This window comes from Vombatus ursinus, unplaced genomic scaffold (assembly GCF_900497805.2).
Source record: "Vombatus ursinus unplaced genomic scaffold, bare-nosed wombat genome assembly UNPS02007284.1, whole genome shotgun sequence".
NCBI lineage: Eukaryota > Metazoa > Chordata > Mammalia > Diprotodontia > Vombatidae > Vombatus > Vombatus ursinus.
In genome coordinates, this window is record NW_020947062.1 from 17,906,793 (window position 1) to 17,924,540 (window position 17,748).

Consider the following 17,748-nt stretch of genomic DNA (forward strand, 5'->3'; position numbering starts at 1 on the left):
TCTTTCTTTCTTTCTTTCTTTCTTTCTTTCTTTCTTTCTTTCTTTCTACCAAATCCCGTAATCCAAATGAGTGATTGAGAAGTAATATCCCCTTTGTAGGTATAAGAAATGATTTTGCTTAAATAGACCATATAAGTTTGCAATTCAAAATAATATATTTCCGTTAATTAGACAGTTTATTAATGGGCAGTATCACTTGAACGCCTGAGAGAAAATCATGAAATTATTTTTCCTGGAATAAAATGCTATTTATGTTTTTTTGTTATTGTCATAATTACATCTGTTAATATTCAACTTATTTTTAAGGGTTGTTTTTCTATTCCGCCAAGGAATAAAGTTATTCCTTGAATTTTTTTTTCTGTTACCTCTCTGGACCAACTGATATGCATATTTCTTCCCTTCTTTTGCCTGTTTCCTTTTATATCAAAGTATCAAATTTTCTTCCCCTTGCTTCAGTCCTTCCTTAAAATTTCTGTAGAGCTTCATGTAACACATAGGCATATAGATGCCTAGGGATTAGATAACATTGACTACATTAAGAGTAATATAAATACTACCAATAATATCAGGAAGGCGTTTATTAACACGTCTCATAGTACATATTCAGTTGACTGAGTGATCCTTTTCAGTAAACATGAGAATTTTATTATCCAGTGTTCATTCTTCACTCTACCATTAGAGTTAAAAGTATTTTTTAAGTTTGTATAGTTCTTTATCCCCATCAGAAAGCCTCCAAATAAAAACTGCAATTCTATATTTTGTTCATAAAATTTGTTTCAACATAACCCACACACCCACAGCATTCACCCAGTCGAATTCTCCACAATACAAGCTCCCCAGAAGTTAAGCAAAACAACACAGAAGGGTGATTGCAACTTACTATACATGCAGCACTACACTTAAGTATTTTTCTGGTTTCTTAAAAGGATTGATGTATGTATTCTTCATAAGTAGATTTGGATTTTGTTGCTATTTAAAATTGCTTTTTGTAGTTTGAAGTGCGCATATTCTCTTTGTTCTGCTTTGATCGTTCTGCTTTACTTCATAGTTATTTGAATTCTTATCCATCATTTCTTGTATTACAGCACTATTCCATTACATTCATGTACCACAATATTTTTGGCTGTCTCTTAGTTGTTGGACACAAAGTTTATTTCCTTTTTTTTTCTGTTAACAAATAGTAATGCTGTGATATTTCCTTGTACTTTGATCTTTTCTTGTTGTTAGTAACTTCCTAGAGATAAAAACCCAGTACTTGATTTCTGACTCAAAGGCTATGAACAGTGTTTTAACTTTTCTTGCATAATTTCAAATTGTTATCCATAATAGTCACACCATTTCAGAGTCTCACCAGCAGCACCTGTACTCTCTTATCTCTATCAACATCAAAATTTTCTAATTTTTTTTGCCATCTTTGCCATTTTGATGGGTGTGAGATAATATCCTACAGTTATTTTACTTAACATTGTCTGATTGCTAATGATTTGAAGCACTTTTTTTAGATTATATGTGATAATTTGTATAAAATTGCAATTCTTAAATGTGCTTCAAGAATCAATATGTCAGGAAGTTCCTTTTGCATAGTAAGTAGTCTAGTGCATGCTTATTGTTGTGATTGAAATTAAGGTAAACTAAAACACAAAGTTCCAAGAACATTCAATTTATTGGTAAGGCTAGCAGTTACCAATAAAAGGGGTCTCTCAGTCAGACAAAAGACCATGAGGTGGGGCTTACTAGCTTTCATATAGTTTTGGGAAAAGAGAACAAAGAAGAGGATACATAGCAGATGGAAAATAATATGATTGGTTACCAAGTCTAAAGTGTCATAGATGATGGAAAACATATGATTGGATAGAAATCAGGAATGCAGGGCTAGCAACAACCCCTCCTTCCATCTTGTTGCTATGGGAAGCTCATTCGTAGTGTCCCTCTACATAGCTAGTTAGTGTCCACAGCGTTAATAGACCAGACAGCCAATGTTGCTGAGATAACAAACTTCCTAGCACTCACTTGCATCTTGCAAGACTTGTTAGCAAGATAATACATCTCCCTTTAGTGTACATGAGTAGTAAGATTTATAGAGATAATATATTTCTTTGAATTTGTGATTTGTAGGACAACTACACTTTTAAACTTAAAGAGGAAAACTGGACTTCTGAACTTAATTCAAAGACAAAAAAAAAAGTGAGTTAGGCAATTTTACAGCATGTTGTTGGTGATACAGAATAGGATCAATTACAAAATGGAATCAGAATCAATTTGATTTTCTCACTATCACTGCTCCCATAGCACCTTATCTTCAGCAGTGATTTCCTTCATCATACATTTTTTTAAACTTTAAGCCTTAAAGGTTTGCTAAAAGAAATCTTCACCTTCTGAATAAGGCATGTGTTAGTTTTTAATAACATAGGTTCAATAGGACTACATGCTTAGTGTACTTTCAACATCAGTTGAACACAAACATTTATTTTAAGGTAATCTACAGTATAAAATTGGATTAGCTGGCTTATAAAAGCATTGAAATGAAAAAAATCATCTTTCCTACAATTTTGCCTACTGTCTTGAGTGAAGAAAACACATAACTCCTTCTACTAACTTTCCCCAAAAAAGTAAAGAAACCCATTAGCACCACATATGATATACTTGTTTGGAAGCAATATTTATTCATTCTACCAGAGATGGTAACGTTGAATTTAAACATTTCTGAGTGTTAAAAAATGAAGAAATAAGCTTCTAATTCTGTGATCTGTTTAATGCATTAGGATAGTAAATGCTGGGCATCTAGAAGGCTCAGTGGATAGAGTATTGGTACTGGAGTCAGGAAGATCCCTGAGTTCATATCTGGCCTAGCTGTGTGATCTTGGGCAAGTCACTTAACCTCTGTTTGCCTTAATCCACTGAAGAAGGGAACAGCAAACCATTCAAATATCTTTTCCAAGAAAATCCCATGGACGATATGGTCCATGGAGTCACAAAGAGTTGGACACAACTGAATGACTGAATAACAACAGTAAATGGTACTCTGGATCTGAAGAGGTTACTTTACCTCTAAAAGTACCTACTTCTCTACACCAGACACTTCTCTGCCCTGTGTCAGAGGAAGAGCAAACTTGACATTGAAGAAGATCTTTCTCCACTGTCAGAGAAAAGGCACCCAAGTCCATGGTGCAGGCTACCTGAAAAAGGTGGAGGTGTAGGAGTGGGTTTTAAAAGAATAGAAGGAAATATACCATACCTATTCTTCCCCAAGTAGCAGTTATTTAATTCTGTTGGCCCCTACACCGTCTCGTATGTCATTTCCTCTCCAGAGTAGGCAAACTGATAGACCAGCACAACAGGTCAATATAGCCACACTCACTAGGCAAAAAGTAGCAAAATTAATCAGTAAGAATATATTAAACATATGCTATATGCCAAATGCTATGCTAGGTGCTGGGTATACAAATACAAAAAATGAAACACAATCCTTACAACGAATTTACATTCTGAGGTAGGGGACAAATACATATGTAAGTATATACAACGTAGATATGAATAAATAGGAAGTAGTCAAATATAAGGAATTTTAAGAACATGCAGTTAGAAGGACTCACAGGAAAGGCTTTATGTAGAAAATTGTGCTTTTGCTGTGCTTTAAAGGAAGCACAACTTTCTTTGACAAGGTTGGAGGTAGAGGTAAAGAAGAAGTACATTCTAGATATACAGTTCAGCCCATTGTAAAGGTACAGAAATAGAAGGTGGAATGTCATGTGTGAGGAACAGAGAAGGCCAGTTTGGTGGATCACGTAGTGTGATAGGAAGAATAATATCCAGTAAGGCTGGAAAGAAAGGTTGGGGCCAGATTGTAAAGGGCTTCAAAGCTAAACAGAAGAGTTTATATTTTATGCCAAAGACATTCTCTATTTCAATATCTCTTAAAAATATTTGCAACCCACAACATATTTTAAGGTAATATCCAACTCAGAAATGTTGTATCTGAAGGATCTCTTTTGTAGCTGCTAGCTAATTCTGTATGATATTTATTTATAATCTTTATTCTTTATATTTATAACCTTTATTCTTCATATATATATACATACTTTACTTTCCATTATCGTATGGTCAGAGGATAGAAATTGATACATTGATTTTACCTTTCAGATTCTTGCCAGCTCTCCTTACAGCAGTCCTGACCAATCATCTTGCCTGGGTCCCAACAGTCATGCCTAATGGACAACCACCTATAAAAATATTTTTAGAAAAACATTCCTCTCAGAGTGTGGATATGCTGGCAAAGACTCATCCCTATAACCCACTGTGGGCACAACTAGGTATGTCTTCAGAGAATCTTGACACAATGCCATAATTATATGTACATCTTTTTTGGTCATTTCACAGCAGAAACATTTGACTTAACATTTGTTATGTTCCTATAGTGTGCAAGGCACTGTGCTACATATTGGGCATGTAAAAACAAAAAAAAAATGGCGTAGTACCTGCTTGCAGAAAACTTAAAATCTAATAGAAGGGATATGACATGTACACAGTGACATGTATACATGACATGTACCCCTTCTTATAGAATGTGATGGGAACAAAGGAGAAATCACTTTCTGCTATGGGAGTCAGGGAAATGTTTCATTGAGAAGATAGCACTTAGACTGAGCCTTGGAGGAAGAAAAAGATTTCAGCAGGAAGATAGGAGGTACAAATTCATTACAAGCATGGCATTTGACATATACAAATGCATGGATATGGTAAATGGCACCAGAGAACAGTTAGTTCAGTTTGGCTTATTGTAGAATACCTGAAGTGGACTAGTGTGATTTGAGAGTAGAAAGGTGGTCATAAGTTTTAAAACTGGAAGGGACTGGATCATCTAGTCCTACTCCTTCATTTTACAGATGAGGAAACTGAAGCCTGAGTCAGTGAACCATTTGTCCTGAATTATACAGCTAGCAAGTAGCAGAGCATGATTTGACTCCGAGCCCTTTAGCTCCAAATCCATTGTTCTTTTTTTTTTTTTTTTAAGGCAGTTGGGGTTAAGTGACTTGCCCAAGGTCACACAGCTAGTAAGTGTCAGGTGTTTGGTCTGAGGTCGGATTTAAACTCGAGGTCCTTCTGACTTCAGGGCCGGTACTCTATCCATTGCGCCACCTAGCGGCCCCAAAATCCATTGTTCTTTCTACTATACTGTGTTCTAGATTAGGGGCAGATTATGGAGGGCAAGGTAAGAATTTTGCATTTTGTCCTATGAGAAATTGGACAAAGGTTTTTGAGCTAGATAAGACACATACATTATGAAGGATATTTTTGCAAATTGGAACGGGCGGGAGAAAGTGACAAGCACTTGAACTAAGGTGATGGTTGTGTACATGAAGATGAAGGAAATAAATGGAAGGGATAATGTTGATATGGAATCACAAAATGTGGTAAGTGATTTGTGGTTAGAAAGAGAGAAAAAAGTTGAAGATGACTTGAAAGTTTTAGTCCTGATAGACTGATAGAATGGTGGTGCCATCAATAGAAATAGAGGTGTTGGTGGAAAAAGTCAGGTTTGTGGCAGGGAGGTGATAAATTTGGCACATATTGATTTTAAGAAATCATTTGTGTCCAAGTGGAGATATTTGTGTGCAATTGAAAATTAGGGGACTAAAGCTCAGGAAAGAGATGAGGTGGTTTAAGGTAAGGGATCTCTGAAACATTAATACCCAAACAAAAATGCCATTCTAAGTATGCATCTTCCTTATTTCCTCCACCCTTCTCTGTCTGTCCCTTTTAAAGGGGAAACCCTTTAAGTTCCCGATTGCTACTGAGCCAGTTTACATTTGGTTCCATTGATTATTATCATTTGTATCTCCCTACAGTGCCTCTGACATAGTAGGCATATCTGTATATATATGTATGTGTGTGTATATGTATGTATATTTTTTTCTGTTCAATATAAATTCTTAAAATAACTTTCATAATCTACACTGAACCATCAGCATGCTTGTGACAAGAAACTTACATCATTTAGAATTAACCTTAGTTTGGTAGCTGCCTCCCTTGCCCATTTAGTAACTCACTTGAAAGCCTGGGCTGGCTAGAGTGGCCACATAAAAGGGTAAGAGTAGAGAGAGGGAAGGAGGTAAAACTTCACTGATAATTGCAGCTAATCATCAGTGGGTGGTATGACCTCGAAGGAATCTTGGTGCTCAAGGGAAGGCTTCATCAAGGTGCTCTGTTTAGTGAAGATAGCTTCAAGGCATCTTAGAGTCCTTCGTCCATTTAATTTTGTTTGTATGCCTTAATTTTAAAACCAAGAAATTTCATTAGTGAAAGAAAAAAGGTGTTTGTGTTAATCATTTTAGCAGAGTAATTTTTAAATATATAATAAGCTGAAAAATCATACTGGAAAAGCTACAGAAGAGAAGAGAGAATGCTAATTAAGACCATACACCAGTATATTTCATTTTATCCCAGTAAGGGTTTTTTTCTTTTTCAAACATGTTTCTTTATAATGTTTTATAAGCTCATAATCTGTCAATTTGCAGAATCTCTATATATTAGAATTAAATCCATGGCTTTGTTGTAGTCAACTCCCTCATTGTGTCTTTATGTCTTGTTATGTGTTTTCCATTGTTGTGGTCTGATATTATCTACAATACCTATGCAGCACAACTATGGAAAGCTGGTCGAGAGGCCCAGTTGCTCTGTTTTTACTTTGGTGGTATGATTACCTAGGTGGTATGGTTGCCTAGGTTCAGCAAGGAACCAAAACATAAGAGAGCCCAACCACCTGAACTCAGCCGCCTTCTTTCATTTCTACTTCTTTAATGAGCATGTCTTCCTATTTCTGCCCCCTGTGATCTTCAGAGAGACTATACTGGGAGGTTAAGCGAGGACCAGTAGCTTTCTGGTTATTGGGACCTGGACTCAGGAAAAATATGGGAACTGGAGATAGGAATTTTTGAGTCATCAGAAATCTTGAGAGATTTTTGGGCCAACCAGGTAAAGAGAATTAGCCTCATCCTTACTTTCTGTCACTTCAGAGTTGGAGCAGCAATGTGGCTGATTTGCCAGCGCTCTGTTACCCTGGTTCTTCTCCATGGAATTAAGACCAGTTTCCTAAATTTTGGCTTATACCATTTGTCTGCATAGAGAATCACTCATTTGGGGGCAGCTAGGTGGCTCAATGGATAAAGCACTGGCCCTGAAGTCAGGAGGACCTGAGTTCAAATGTGGCCTCAGACCAAACACTTGACACTTACTAGCTGTGTGACCCTGGGCAAGTCACTTAACCCCAATTGCCAAAAAAAAGGGAGAGAGAGAACCACTCATTTGCCATTTTTAAAAGCCTCTTATAAATGATCAGTCAAAGATTAGACTTAAATACCATAAAATTGGTAACTTAGGAAACTAACTTGGTTAACTTAGTGCTGACATTGCTATAAGCATGTTGTGAAAGTAGAGGAATGCTTATTAACTGATTCTTCCATTGCAGGAGACTTATATGGAGCAATTGGCTCTCCGGTAAGATTAGCAAGGACAGTAGTGGTTGGCAAAAGACAAGACATGGTCCAGAGGCTGCTTTATTTTCTTACCTATTTCATAAGATGCTCTGAACTTCAAGAGACCCATCTCTTAGAAAATGGAGAAGATGAAGCCATAGTCATGCCAGGAACAATTATTACCACAACCTTAGAAAAAGGGGAAGTCGAGGAATCTGAATATGTGCTTGTCACAATGCACAGGAACAAAAGCAGTTTGCTCTTTAGAGATTCAGAAGAAACAGAGGCTCCTCATTGTGACTGTAAACATTGCAAATGCCCATTTGTTGTACAAAATATAGAGAGTGTTTCACAACAAGAGAGAAATGTTCAAGGCAGTTCTCAGCAGCTACTGGAAGCCTCATCAGATGAGTGCAGGATAATTTCTCCTTCTGGCTGCCAAGAAAATGCTGTTGACATTAAGCAGTACAGAGATAAATTGCGAACTTGCCTTGACACCAAGTTAGAGACCGTAGTTCGCACAGGATCTGCTCCAACAGACAAATGTGTGTTGGCAGACTCGGGACTGGAACCAGCAGTAGAAACCTGGAGAAGTGAGGAATCACTGGACTCAGGCAGCCAGTCAGGCAATGGGATGAGATCAACAGGCATAGCAGTGGAAAAGAAACCCCCAGATAAGCTCATGCCTACTACATTTTCTTGTGATGCTTCACAGACAAAGGTCACTTTTCTAATTGGAGATTCCATGTCACCTGATTCAGACACAGAAATCAGAAGTCAGGCTGTTGTGGATCAAATCATAAGGCATCACATCAAACCAACAAAGGAGAAAAGAATGACTGCTGCTGAGCATCATGAAACTAAGCTTTTGGTTAAGGACCAAATCAGGGATCCTGGAGTCCATGAAATGTTTCCCAGAGTTGCCAGAGCGCTTCCAAATTGGAATCATTCAAATCTGGAGAACATGAGTTTATTTGATGAATATTTTAATGATGACTCAATCGAAACCAGGACTATTGATGATGTTCCAATTAAAACAAGCACAGACATTTTAGAACACCAGAGCAATATATTAGATTTTTCTAAAAGACTGTGTACCAAGAATAACAAACAGCCCAGTGAATTTTGTACATTTATGGAATCTGTACACCAGGATTCATGTAAAACCTGCTTTCCTAAGCAGGACCAAAGAGATACAAAGTCTATTCATGTCCCCCATGGGGACAAAGAGAACTCAGAGAGAAAAATTGCTGTAGGAAATGAATGGGACATTCCAAGAAATGAAAGTTCAGATAGTGCCCTTGGTGACAGTGAGAGTGAAGATGCTGGTCATGATATGACCAGACAGAGCAGTAACTATTTTGGAGGAGACCGAGAAGACTGGGCAGAAGAAGATGAAATACCCTTTCCTGGGTAAGTGGGGAACTTTTAATGTCAAAATCCTGCAAAATTCTGCAGATATACACACATGCAGATGTTATGGGGTAGAATCAGTGAGTAGAACAAGAATATGACTAGAGAGTAAAGTGGATGATAACCTAACATTTAACATTTTTATAGTGCTTTTACAGTTTACAAAGCACTTTTCTCATAACAGTCTTGTGATATAGTTGGGTATTTTTAAGCCCCATTTTAAAGATAGAGTAACTGAGGCTCCTTCACATAGGTAAAGTGACATAGCCAGGACTTAACTTCAGGTCTTCTGACTCTACATCTTATGCTTTTCCCACTGCCTCCCAACCTGCCAGGAAACAGATTGTTGGTTCATCTCTAAAAATAAGTGTGACTGAGGCTAGCAGCTAGAAAGACTGCTTTGGGTCAGAGGCAGGAGGAAAACAAAGATTGAGAGGAGAAACTGTTGGGATTCTGACTTTTTAGCTTCCTGATATTGGCCATTCCGTTCAGTTGCACATGTTAGAAATATGTGGCAACTGCCGGTAAAGTGCAATTTGTATGGGGCAATGTGTGTGATGTAATGGACAGTGCACTGGATTTAAGACAGAAAATCTGGGTTTGAGTCTTGGCTGTACCGTTTGTTGTTCATGTGACCTCCTTGAATCTCTCATCTATAACAAACGGATTAACACTTCTGCTGTAGTTGTTGTAAAGATGAAATGAGGATGATGAATGTGTAAGGCATTTTGTAGACCTTAAAGTGCTATTCTTATGTAAGCTGCTATTATTATATTCATAGAAACTCATACTAATGTTTACCAAAAAGCAGCCTGAACTCTTCTTCCTTGTGGCCACAGTGAGTTCATAAATTATACTTAAAATAGTGATTATTTTGCTTTAATGAATATACACATACATATATACACACATACATATACACATTATATATAATGGAAAATGATGGTGTTAGAAAACAAGGACTAGTAAAACTTTAGTTTTTGTTTAACTGTAAAATGTGTGTAGTATTCCTAATTAGACATGCCTGTTTTGGACCTTTCTTTCAGGTCAAAATTAATTGAAGTGAGCTCTGTCAAGCCCAGCATTGCCAATTTTGGAAGGTCCTTGCTAGGTAGCTACTGTTCATCTTATGTACCTGATTTTGTTTTGCAAGGAATAGGAAATGATGACAAACTTCGGCAGTGTTTAGTATCAGACCTGTCCCATGCTGTGCAGGTAACTTATTATACTCAAAATACGACTATCCAAATAAAGCAAATGTTATTTTTCAGTTACATTATCCAGCAGAAGCAAAAATTATGTGAAAGGTCTAACCTCAGGTGAGACTTATGTAGAATACCTGAAACTATGAACCTGCTTTTTAGATCTGCAGTAAAAATTGAGTGGAGAACAAATGGCTGACCATGTTAATGAGGGAATGAGGGTGAATGGGCTAGATCTTGCCAGTTGCCCATCAGAAAACTGGACTTTTGATTACAGAATAAAGAAGATTACTAATTGTTTTCTACTGTACTTTAAGGAAGGATTTCTACAGTGTTCTAATCAAATTAACACTGTGAGAAAGGGAGTACAAGTAATACCTATTTGCAAATGAGGAAATTGAGGCTTCTTAGGGTTTAATGACTTTAAAACATGGTCAAACAGCTTGTATGTATCCAAGACAGTGCAAAAGCCCAATTCTTTTGCCTCCAAGTCCGGAACTATTTACAGCACACAATGATACCTTTTTAAAAAATAAAAATATACAAATCTACACCAGCATGTTTAAATGTAAATGCTGTTAATCCTTGAAGTAATTTAATCAGTTGTATCAAAAAGTTACTGAGTTCCTTCTACTGTGCTAGGCACTTTGTAGTAAAGGAAAATTCCTAAGACCAATGGTATCAAACTCAAATAGAAACAGATCCCTGTGGGTTGCATATTGACTTAGAAAACTGCAAATTACAGTTTTCCATATCGTATTGTATTTTTGTTTATTTTGTTAAACATTCCTTAGTTACATTATAATCTGGATCCTTTTCCAGCCAGGGCTGTGAGTTTGACACCTGTGAGACTATAATTCAGCCCCAGTGCTGTTTTAATAGAAATTTTAGAATCTCATCAGAAAAACTTACTGGATCAAAATTTTCCTGAGTGGGAAAAGAAATCTCAATTGCTCTATGAATAATAGAGTCTTAGTCTTTAGCACTTGCTTTTGGCAACAATGAAAGTGAACCTCAGTTTGATATAGAGCTCCCTCTCCTGGTTCTTCAATACATTTAACGTTTAGGTACTGTTTTCAAAGTAGTACATCCATCACTATTAATGTACTATCTTCAGTAAACTAAATCAGACCCATTTTTATTTGGATAAATATATAGTCATGTGCTTATAGTATATTCAAAGGTTACTAGAAAGTATTTTGAAAAAGATTGGGGGCAACATTGGGTATGAGGAAAGAAATGATTATTGTCATTTTAGTTTTGTTGGAATTTTTACTATATATAGGGATTTCTACATGGCTCAAAGTTTTGAATGAAAACTTGGGAATTTAGGCTTTCAGTATAAATATGTTTTTCATAATTAATTTCCTCTCTTTGTCCTAAGTCATTATTAATTCAGGATCGTTTTGCTTCTGCTTACCAGAAATGTCTTTATGGAATTTTACTTCAAGTTTTTGGGATTTTTTTTAAGTGTGAGCCACATATCTTCTGAATATTAAGCTTTGAGGATCATTCCCAAAACAGTTAATGACCATTGGAACAAAATAATGTTTCACAAAACCAGCCCACACATTAACTTTAATATTGATATTGCTTGCTTTGGGGTAGTTAACCTCCTAGGAGGTTAAATGAATTAATTTATCAAGGTTCCCAGCTTTTTTCCTGAAGGTATTCTGTCTGGTGACAATCTCTTATTTCACTGGAATATTTTAGTAACATTTATCCTTCTGTTTCCATTAAAAATGCAGTAATTCTGGCTTAATCCTGGAGAAGTTTGCATCAGGATTTATTTTCACTCATGGTTTTTCTCTCACACATTGACAGGGGTATTTTGCCCCCTATTAAACTGAAATAAATAAAAATATCCTACATTAAAAACTCAGTTTTTAAAAGAAGTCCTGAGTGATCACATAATAAAAATTTGACATTGTTTTAAAAGTGTCCAGGATTTCCACCACAATGGGAAATATCTTTGTCTTGAATAAGTACTGATTCTGAAAATGTGCCAGAACTTGCTATCAGTAGCCCTCCTGAAGAGAGCTCTAGAGAAGATAGGGGAGATACGCTTCCTCTTGGTCTTAAGCACAGTGCCCTTCCAGCGGAGCAGTTAGTTTGGAGTATTCAGACCAAAGCATTTTGGTTGCCTTTGTTAGTCATCTTTCATTTTGTAGTATTTTCATGATGTCAGATATACTTTCATGTAGTGGCATGAGAGAGAGCCAATATTATTCTCTGTTTAACAGTGAAAGTTAAATTTGTAAAATGTCCTATGTACTTTTGATTAAAGGATGGAACTATTGAAAGATTACATGAAGACTTTTTATAATAGACTTGCCAGAAAATTTGGCATTTTGAGTTACTTACAAGAGACCATTGGTTCCAAAACTTTTTTTTGTATAATGGTCCTTTAGTAGTAGCTGAATGAATACAGATGATTTCTTTTTCTCTGGAGTTTCTCTTCCACTCATTTCACTGTAATTGTCCATGGGGTATCTTATCTTTTTATGAATTTTTGTTTGTTTCTAGCATCCAGTGTTGGATGAACCCATAGCAGAAGCTGTTTGTATTATTGCAGACATGGATAAGTGGACTGTACAAGTAGCCAGTAGCCAGAGACGAATAACAGATAATAAGCTGGGAAAGGAAGTTTTAGTTTCTAGTCTTGTCTCCAATTTGCTTCATTCCACTCTACAGCTTTACAAGCATAATTTATCTCCAAATTTTGTAAGTATGAAGTTCTACTTAGCCTTAATAATTACATTTTTGAGCTTCCCAGAGATAAGAGTTTGGAAACCTTTTTTCATGCTTTGTTTACTCTTTCTCTTTGGCCATACCATAGTGTGTCATGCACCTGGAAGATCGGCTGCAAGAGCTCTATTTCAAAAGCAAAATGCTCTCTGAATATCTGAAGGGACAGATGCGAGTCCATGTCAAAGAGCTGGGCCTGGTGCTAGGGTATGTTCACAGAGTTCTACACTAGCTTATATAGGTTTGCTTTCTGCCTTCACTTCCTCATCTCTTTTCTTTGGGGTGAGATAAGAACTTTAATGGGATAGGGGTGTGAGGTGGGGACAGAGGGGGGATAATTGGAGAATGATCAGGACCTGTTATTTCTTTAGTGTAGGGAACTCCTAGGGAGGACACTGGCTTTGCCAACACTGATCTGAAAATGTACTACAACTTGGAGGTGCTGAATGTCAAATGACCTGTTACACAGTTAGTATGTGTCAGAGGCCTGACTTGAACTGGTTTTCTTGGCTCTGAAACTTCCTCTCTATCCATTCTGCCATACTGACTTTCAAGAGAAGTGCTTAGATAGTGATAAGAATAGGGATAGGCACTGGACCTGTGCTTTCATTGATATAGGGAACCCCCAGATGCGGAAATCCCTAACCTCAGTACAGATCAGCACCCTACATGTAATGTATGCTCTTAAGAGAGTTGCCTCTCAGTGAGAGATTGAGTGACTTAACTAGTGTCAAACAGCCATTATGTGTTAAGAGGAAGGACACGAATCCAGGCTTTCTTGCTTCCAAGACCAGCTCTCTATCTCCTCTGCTGTACTACCTCTCCATATGTTTAGTTCAATATGTGGTTGAATTGAGCTGAATCCTTGTTTATCAGTCTTTCTGTACCTTATTGCTCAGGTCCCTGCCACTCTCTCTATTCCGTGGAGTTGGCTTTCACTATACTTGAAGGTTATGCTTTGGTATTAGTAAACCTTATTGTCTGCAGTGTAAAGTCATATCCCTAATGGCCTCAGCTGCTCTGAAAGTTGTTGGCCCTGACCCTCATGTCTTCATTCTAGGTTGAAAACATGGTTAGAGTATGGTGAGTTATTAAATAAAATCTTAGCTTAAAGAATAACAATTACTTTCTGAGGCCTCAAAAGAGGCTATTTTCTGTCACAGACACATGCTTGTATCCATTCCCTTCCTGAGTTGTTCTGAAATACATGTGTTAGGTAATAAGAAGGCTTCTAGAAAATTCTCACTTGTATAACTCAGAACAAAAAAGGCCCCCTGGGTCTTGCATCCAGCTTCTTGGACTTCAGAATGAATAAACTACAAATCAGTGATAGTTATCACCAAATTTGTTTTATCCTTCTAATTCTGTGGTCCCTCTGATTTAATTTCCCTCCTTGTTAATATACTGTCATGTCTTGAGATCCTGATATCCCTTGCAATGTGCTGTTTCTTATCCTACATACTTCAGGTCTCAGTTCAAAAGTATTGTGAGTTCTTTAGATAACTTCTGAGGCAGTATATTGAGCACAATTTCTTCACCACGTGCATAGATCTCCTACATACAATAGGCATTATACAGAGTAACACACAACAATATGCTTGATTTTAAAGGGAATCTATGATATCTTTTCTTCGTTTTAGGATTGAATCCAGTGACCTCCCTCTTCTGGCAGCTGTAGCTAGTACTCATTCTCCATATGTTGCCCAGATTCTCCTTTGAAATGCCTGCAAAATAAGACATTAACTTGGATAAAGTTAAGCATAAGCAAAGGAGGTAGGCACAAAAGGTATATATTTGTGCCAACTTCTTCCTAAGGCATTGGAACTGACTGATCCTTTGGTGGAGCTGACTGGGACTCCTGGATTACACATTCTACAAACATCTTACGACTTTTTTGACTTAGTTTTTTTGTTTTAAAAATTGAACATGAAACAGGATAAATAATAGTGAAAAGAGGGAGTCTGGAACAAACTCATGGCATTTTCTATAAAGGTGATCGCAGCGTACAGATAAAAAGTACAAATATTCAGATGATCATCGTAATGTTCCCATAACTTAAACAGATTGAAATATGAGATTGAAGCAGCTGCCTTGTGACTCATTGTTATTATTCAGTAGCACAGATGTCAAAGTTCATTTTTAAATCTAAACTCTTAAGGTACACCAATTTGGAGCATCTTGTAAATTTTCTTTAAGAGAATAGCTAACTTGGAGCTATTTCTCATAATGCTTGTTTATGACATAGAACTGAGAAAAACATGTGAGCCTGTGTATATCATATGCACAAATGTACATATAAATATCTCTTGGTTTCCTAAAAGGGCTAAGGAAGGAAAACAGATAAGATTGGTAAACATGACCTTTATTTCTTGTGTTTTAACTAATATTAATTGTCAATAAAGTTGACATCTTGCTTTACAGTGATACTTTTGTCTCACACTTTAAAATAGAGAGATGAAGCCAATATTTATCTTTAAGACTGAAGAGTATGGGTTCCCAAAATAGCAAGAGTATATAACTTGATACCTTTTTATTTTGTTGGTAAGTACAGGCTCTTTCTGCTTCCCTATATCCACAGCTAGTGAGAAAATGGTATGAAAAGAGATCAAATGCACCAAAGCATTGGCAAAAGTAAAGCTGTAATCTTTTAAAATGCTCAGGTAAAAAAGGTTTTCTCTTTTCATATGAACCCAGCAAATACTTTAATTTCTTTTGTGCTATAGTGGTACTCATCCACAGCTCTTAAAGTCATTCTGGGTTTCCCAAGATTTCAGTTATTCATCTGTCATATCTCTGTATATACTGTAGATGTGTTATGTATAAGAAAAGCTAATATGGAACCAAACTCTTGTATGTAATGTAAATAGAGTAGGTGGGTGGATAAAATTTCCAACATGTTCTACTACCTCAGTTTAATTGAATACTACATTGTAGTCTTTTCTTTACTTGTCTAACAAAGTATCATCAAAGTTGTGGATGAGGTTGGTTTGTGTTTTTCTCTACAACATTCACTATAGTTAACTGCTTATCTAAACAATCGTGAGCCATCCTAGCTTATCGAATTACTAAATACATCAGTTGTCTAATAATCAGTCCATTCATGCTTTTCATATCCATCTTGCTCCCTAATTTGCAAAATGTGGTGGTGTGATTGGCAAAGTGCTTTTACCTTGTTTATTTAGCATATTTTGCCTTGGATCTTTTATGTATGATAGAGATATTCAATTAAACTAAGAAAATAACCTGTTTTGATGGCATTAGAGTGCATAATTGATTGCTGGGCTAGGTGCTTACCTAGCTAGTGTGACTGGAAACTCTCTCCTCACCAATTTGAGAACCCTTGGATGTCATAGTTGCTAAAATGGCATTGGAGCAAAAATTCTTTTCCTTTTGGCTTCTTTTTCTTATTACATCTGTTAACTGAATTCTGTTCTCCACTGCATGTTGGAAAACTGACTGGACTCAAACTGGTTTGCTGGAATTCAGAATATGGAAAAGAAATGCAATTGTGGACTTGGTACATATTTTCCCCTTTTTGGTGACAGTTTTTATTGTGGCACTAAAAGATACACCAGATAGATAGTGTTTTGTTTCTGAATTCTTAATAGAAATGAACTAATCCACATATGTTGAACCTCAGGAATTTGAGTGCTTGGGAAATTTGATGTTGAAGTAAGAAATGGAAGGCCCACATTCTTTCTACTATTTCTTGAAAAGGGAAGTTTTGCTGGAGAAAAAGACTTCCAGTCCTTCAAAGAAATTTTTGGTCCCCTTAGATATCTAAATACAGTAAATGAACTTTCTGTAACTGCTGTTACCCAGTCCTAATTCTTCTTTCCTTACTGAAGGCTGAAGAACTAAGCTTTCTGCTCATTGGACGATGTCAGATACTTCCTTTTCTGCTTTCAATGTGACCACTTTGATGAATGTGGGAAAGATTTTTAGCCCGCCAGAAATTTCATGATACATATGAAACATGGTACATACAGAAACCTGTTTGCTGTAACAAATGAAAAAGGGATCTTTAACATATAGTATTATTGACTTAAATTTTTTTCTTTTTGTATATAAATTAATCTTTTTTTGATTTTAAATATTCTCCTCCTTTACGAAAATGTCTTAAATTTAAGGATGAAAATGTTAAGTGCACTAAACATGTACTCAAACAGATTTATTTTTGTTCCAATCAACAAACACTGGGATGCTCAACACAAAAAGTGAATAAAACCTGGATTTTACACATTGCATACTTTTCTCTGTTCTGATGAGTGTTTTATGACAATTTTCTGCTTTATCTAAATTATTTAGATAGTGGTTTGTGTAAAATACTGGGTCAGATGTACATACTGGTTGTTTCTTGTTTTGTATATATTTCTCAACTGTGCACTTGTATTATAATAACCATTCCCAATTTTAGGGGAAATTTGTGCAATAAATACGTATGTCAATTCATTCACTGATTTTGTCTCTTTTATGTATATGCTATGAGGTGACATGCAATGATTTTAAAATCTCATTATCTCTTGGTATTTTATGTACTATTTTGGATGCCATGATTTAGAAAAGACATATTGTCTAAGCTAACTTTTGAAGCCAGGTCTTAAAACAAAACAAAACTTTTATGATGAAAGTCATGATAACAACAACAAAAAAAAACCATCCCCTCTAGCCATACCTCAATATTCATGGAACTTCAAGCTCTGTGGAAATGTGCCCATTTCATGGACTCATCAAGTATAAACTGATGTACTATATAGGTCACAGATACTTCATTGACTCATACATTTGACAATGACTATGGAAAAATTCTGGGCCAAAGGACAAACGGGGGAATTATGGAGCAAAGTATTTTCCTTACTTTAAAAAAAGATCACATTTCATAGGTATTTTAAATACATACATAATTTCCTTAT

The 17,748-nt window shown here is 36.2% G+C and overlaps 1 protein-coding gene across 3 annotated transcripts in view; it reads left to right on the forward strand.

Annotated features, from left to right (window-relative positions):
- Positions 1–17,287, forward strand: part of FNIP1 (folliculin interacting protein 1) — a 142,671-nt gene extending 125,384 nt beyond the window's left edge. For 2 of the 3 annotated variants that reach the window (XM_027849150.1, XM_027849151.1), the window contains 6 exons: positions 4,141–4,310; positions 7,466–8,885; positions 9,932–10,100; positions 12,614–12,811; positions 12,927–13,042; positions 14,476–17,287. In XM_027849150.1, coding sequence (XP_027704951.1) covers positions 4,141–4,310; positions 7,466–8,885; positions 9,932–10,100; positions 12,614–12,811; positions 12,927–13,042; positions 14,476–14,554 — 2,152 coding nt within the window. In that variant the 3' untranslated portion in view covers positions 14,555–17,287. Of the gene's footprint in view, positions 1–4,140; positions 4,311–7,465; positions 8,886–9,931; positions 10,101–12,613; positions 12,812–12,926; positions 13,043–14,475 lie in introns of those variants that run through there. The other variant, XM_027849152.1, reaches the window with a different exon arrangement.
- The last annotated feature ends 461 nt before the right edge of the window (positions 17,288–17,748 follow it).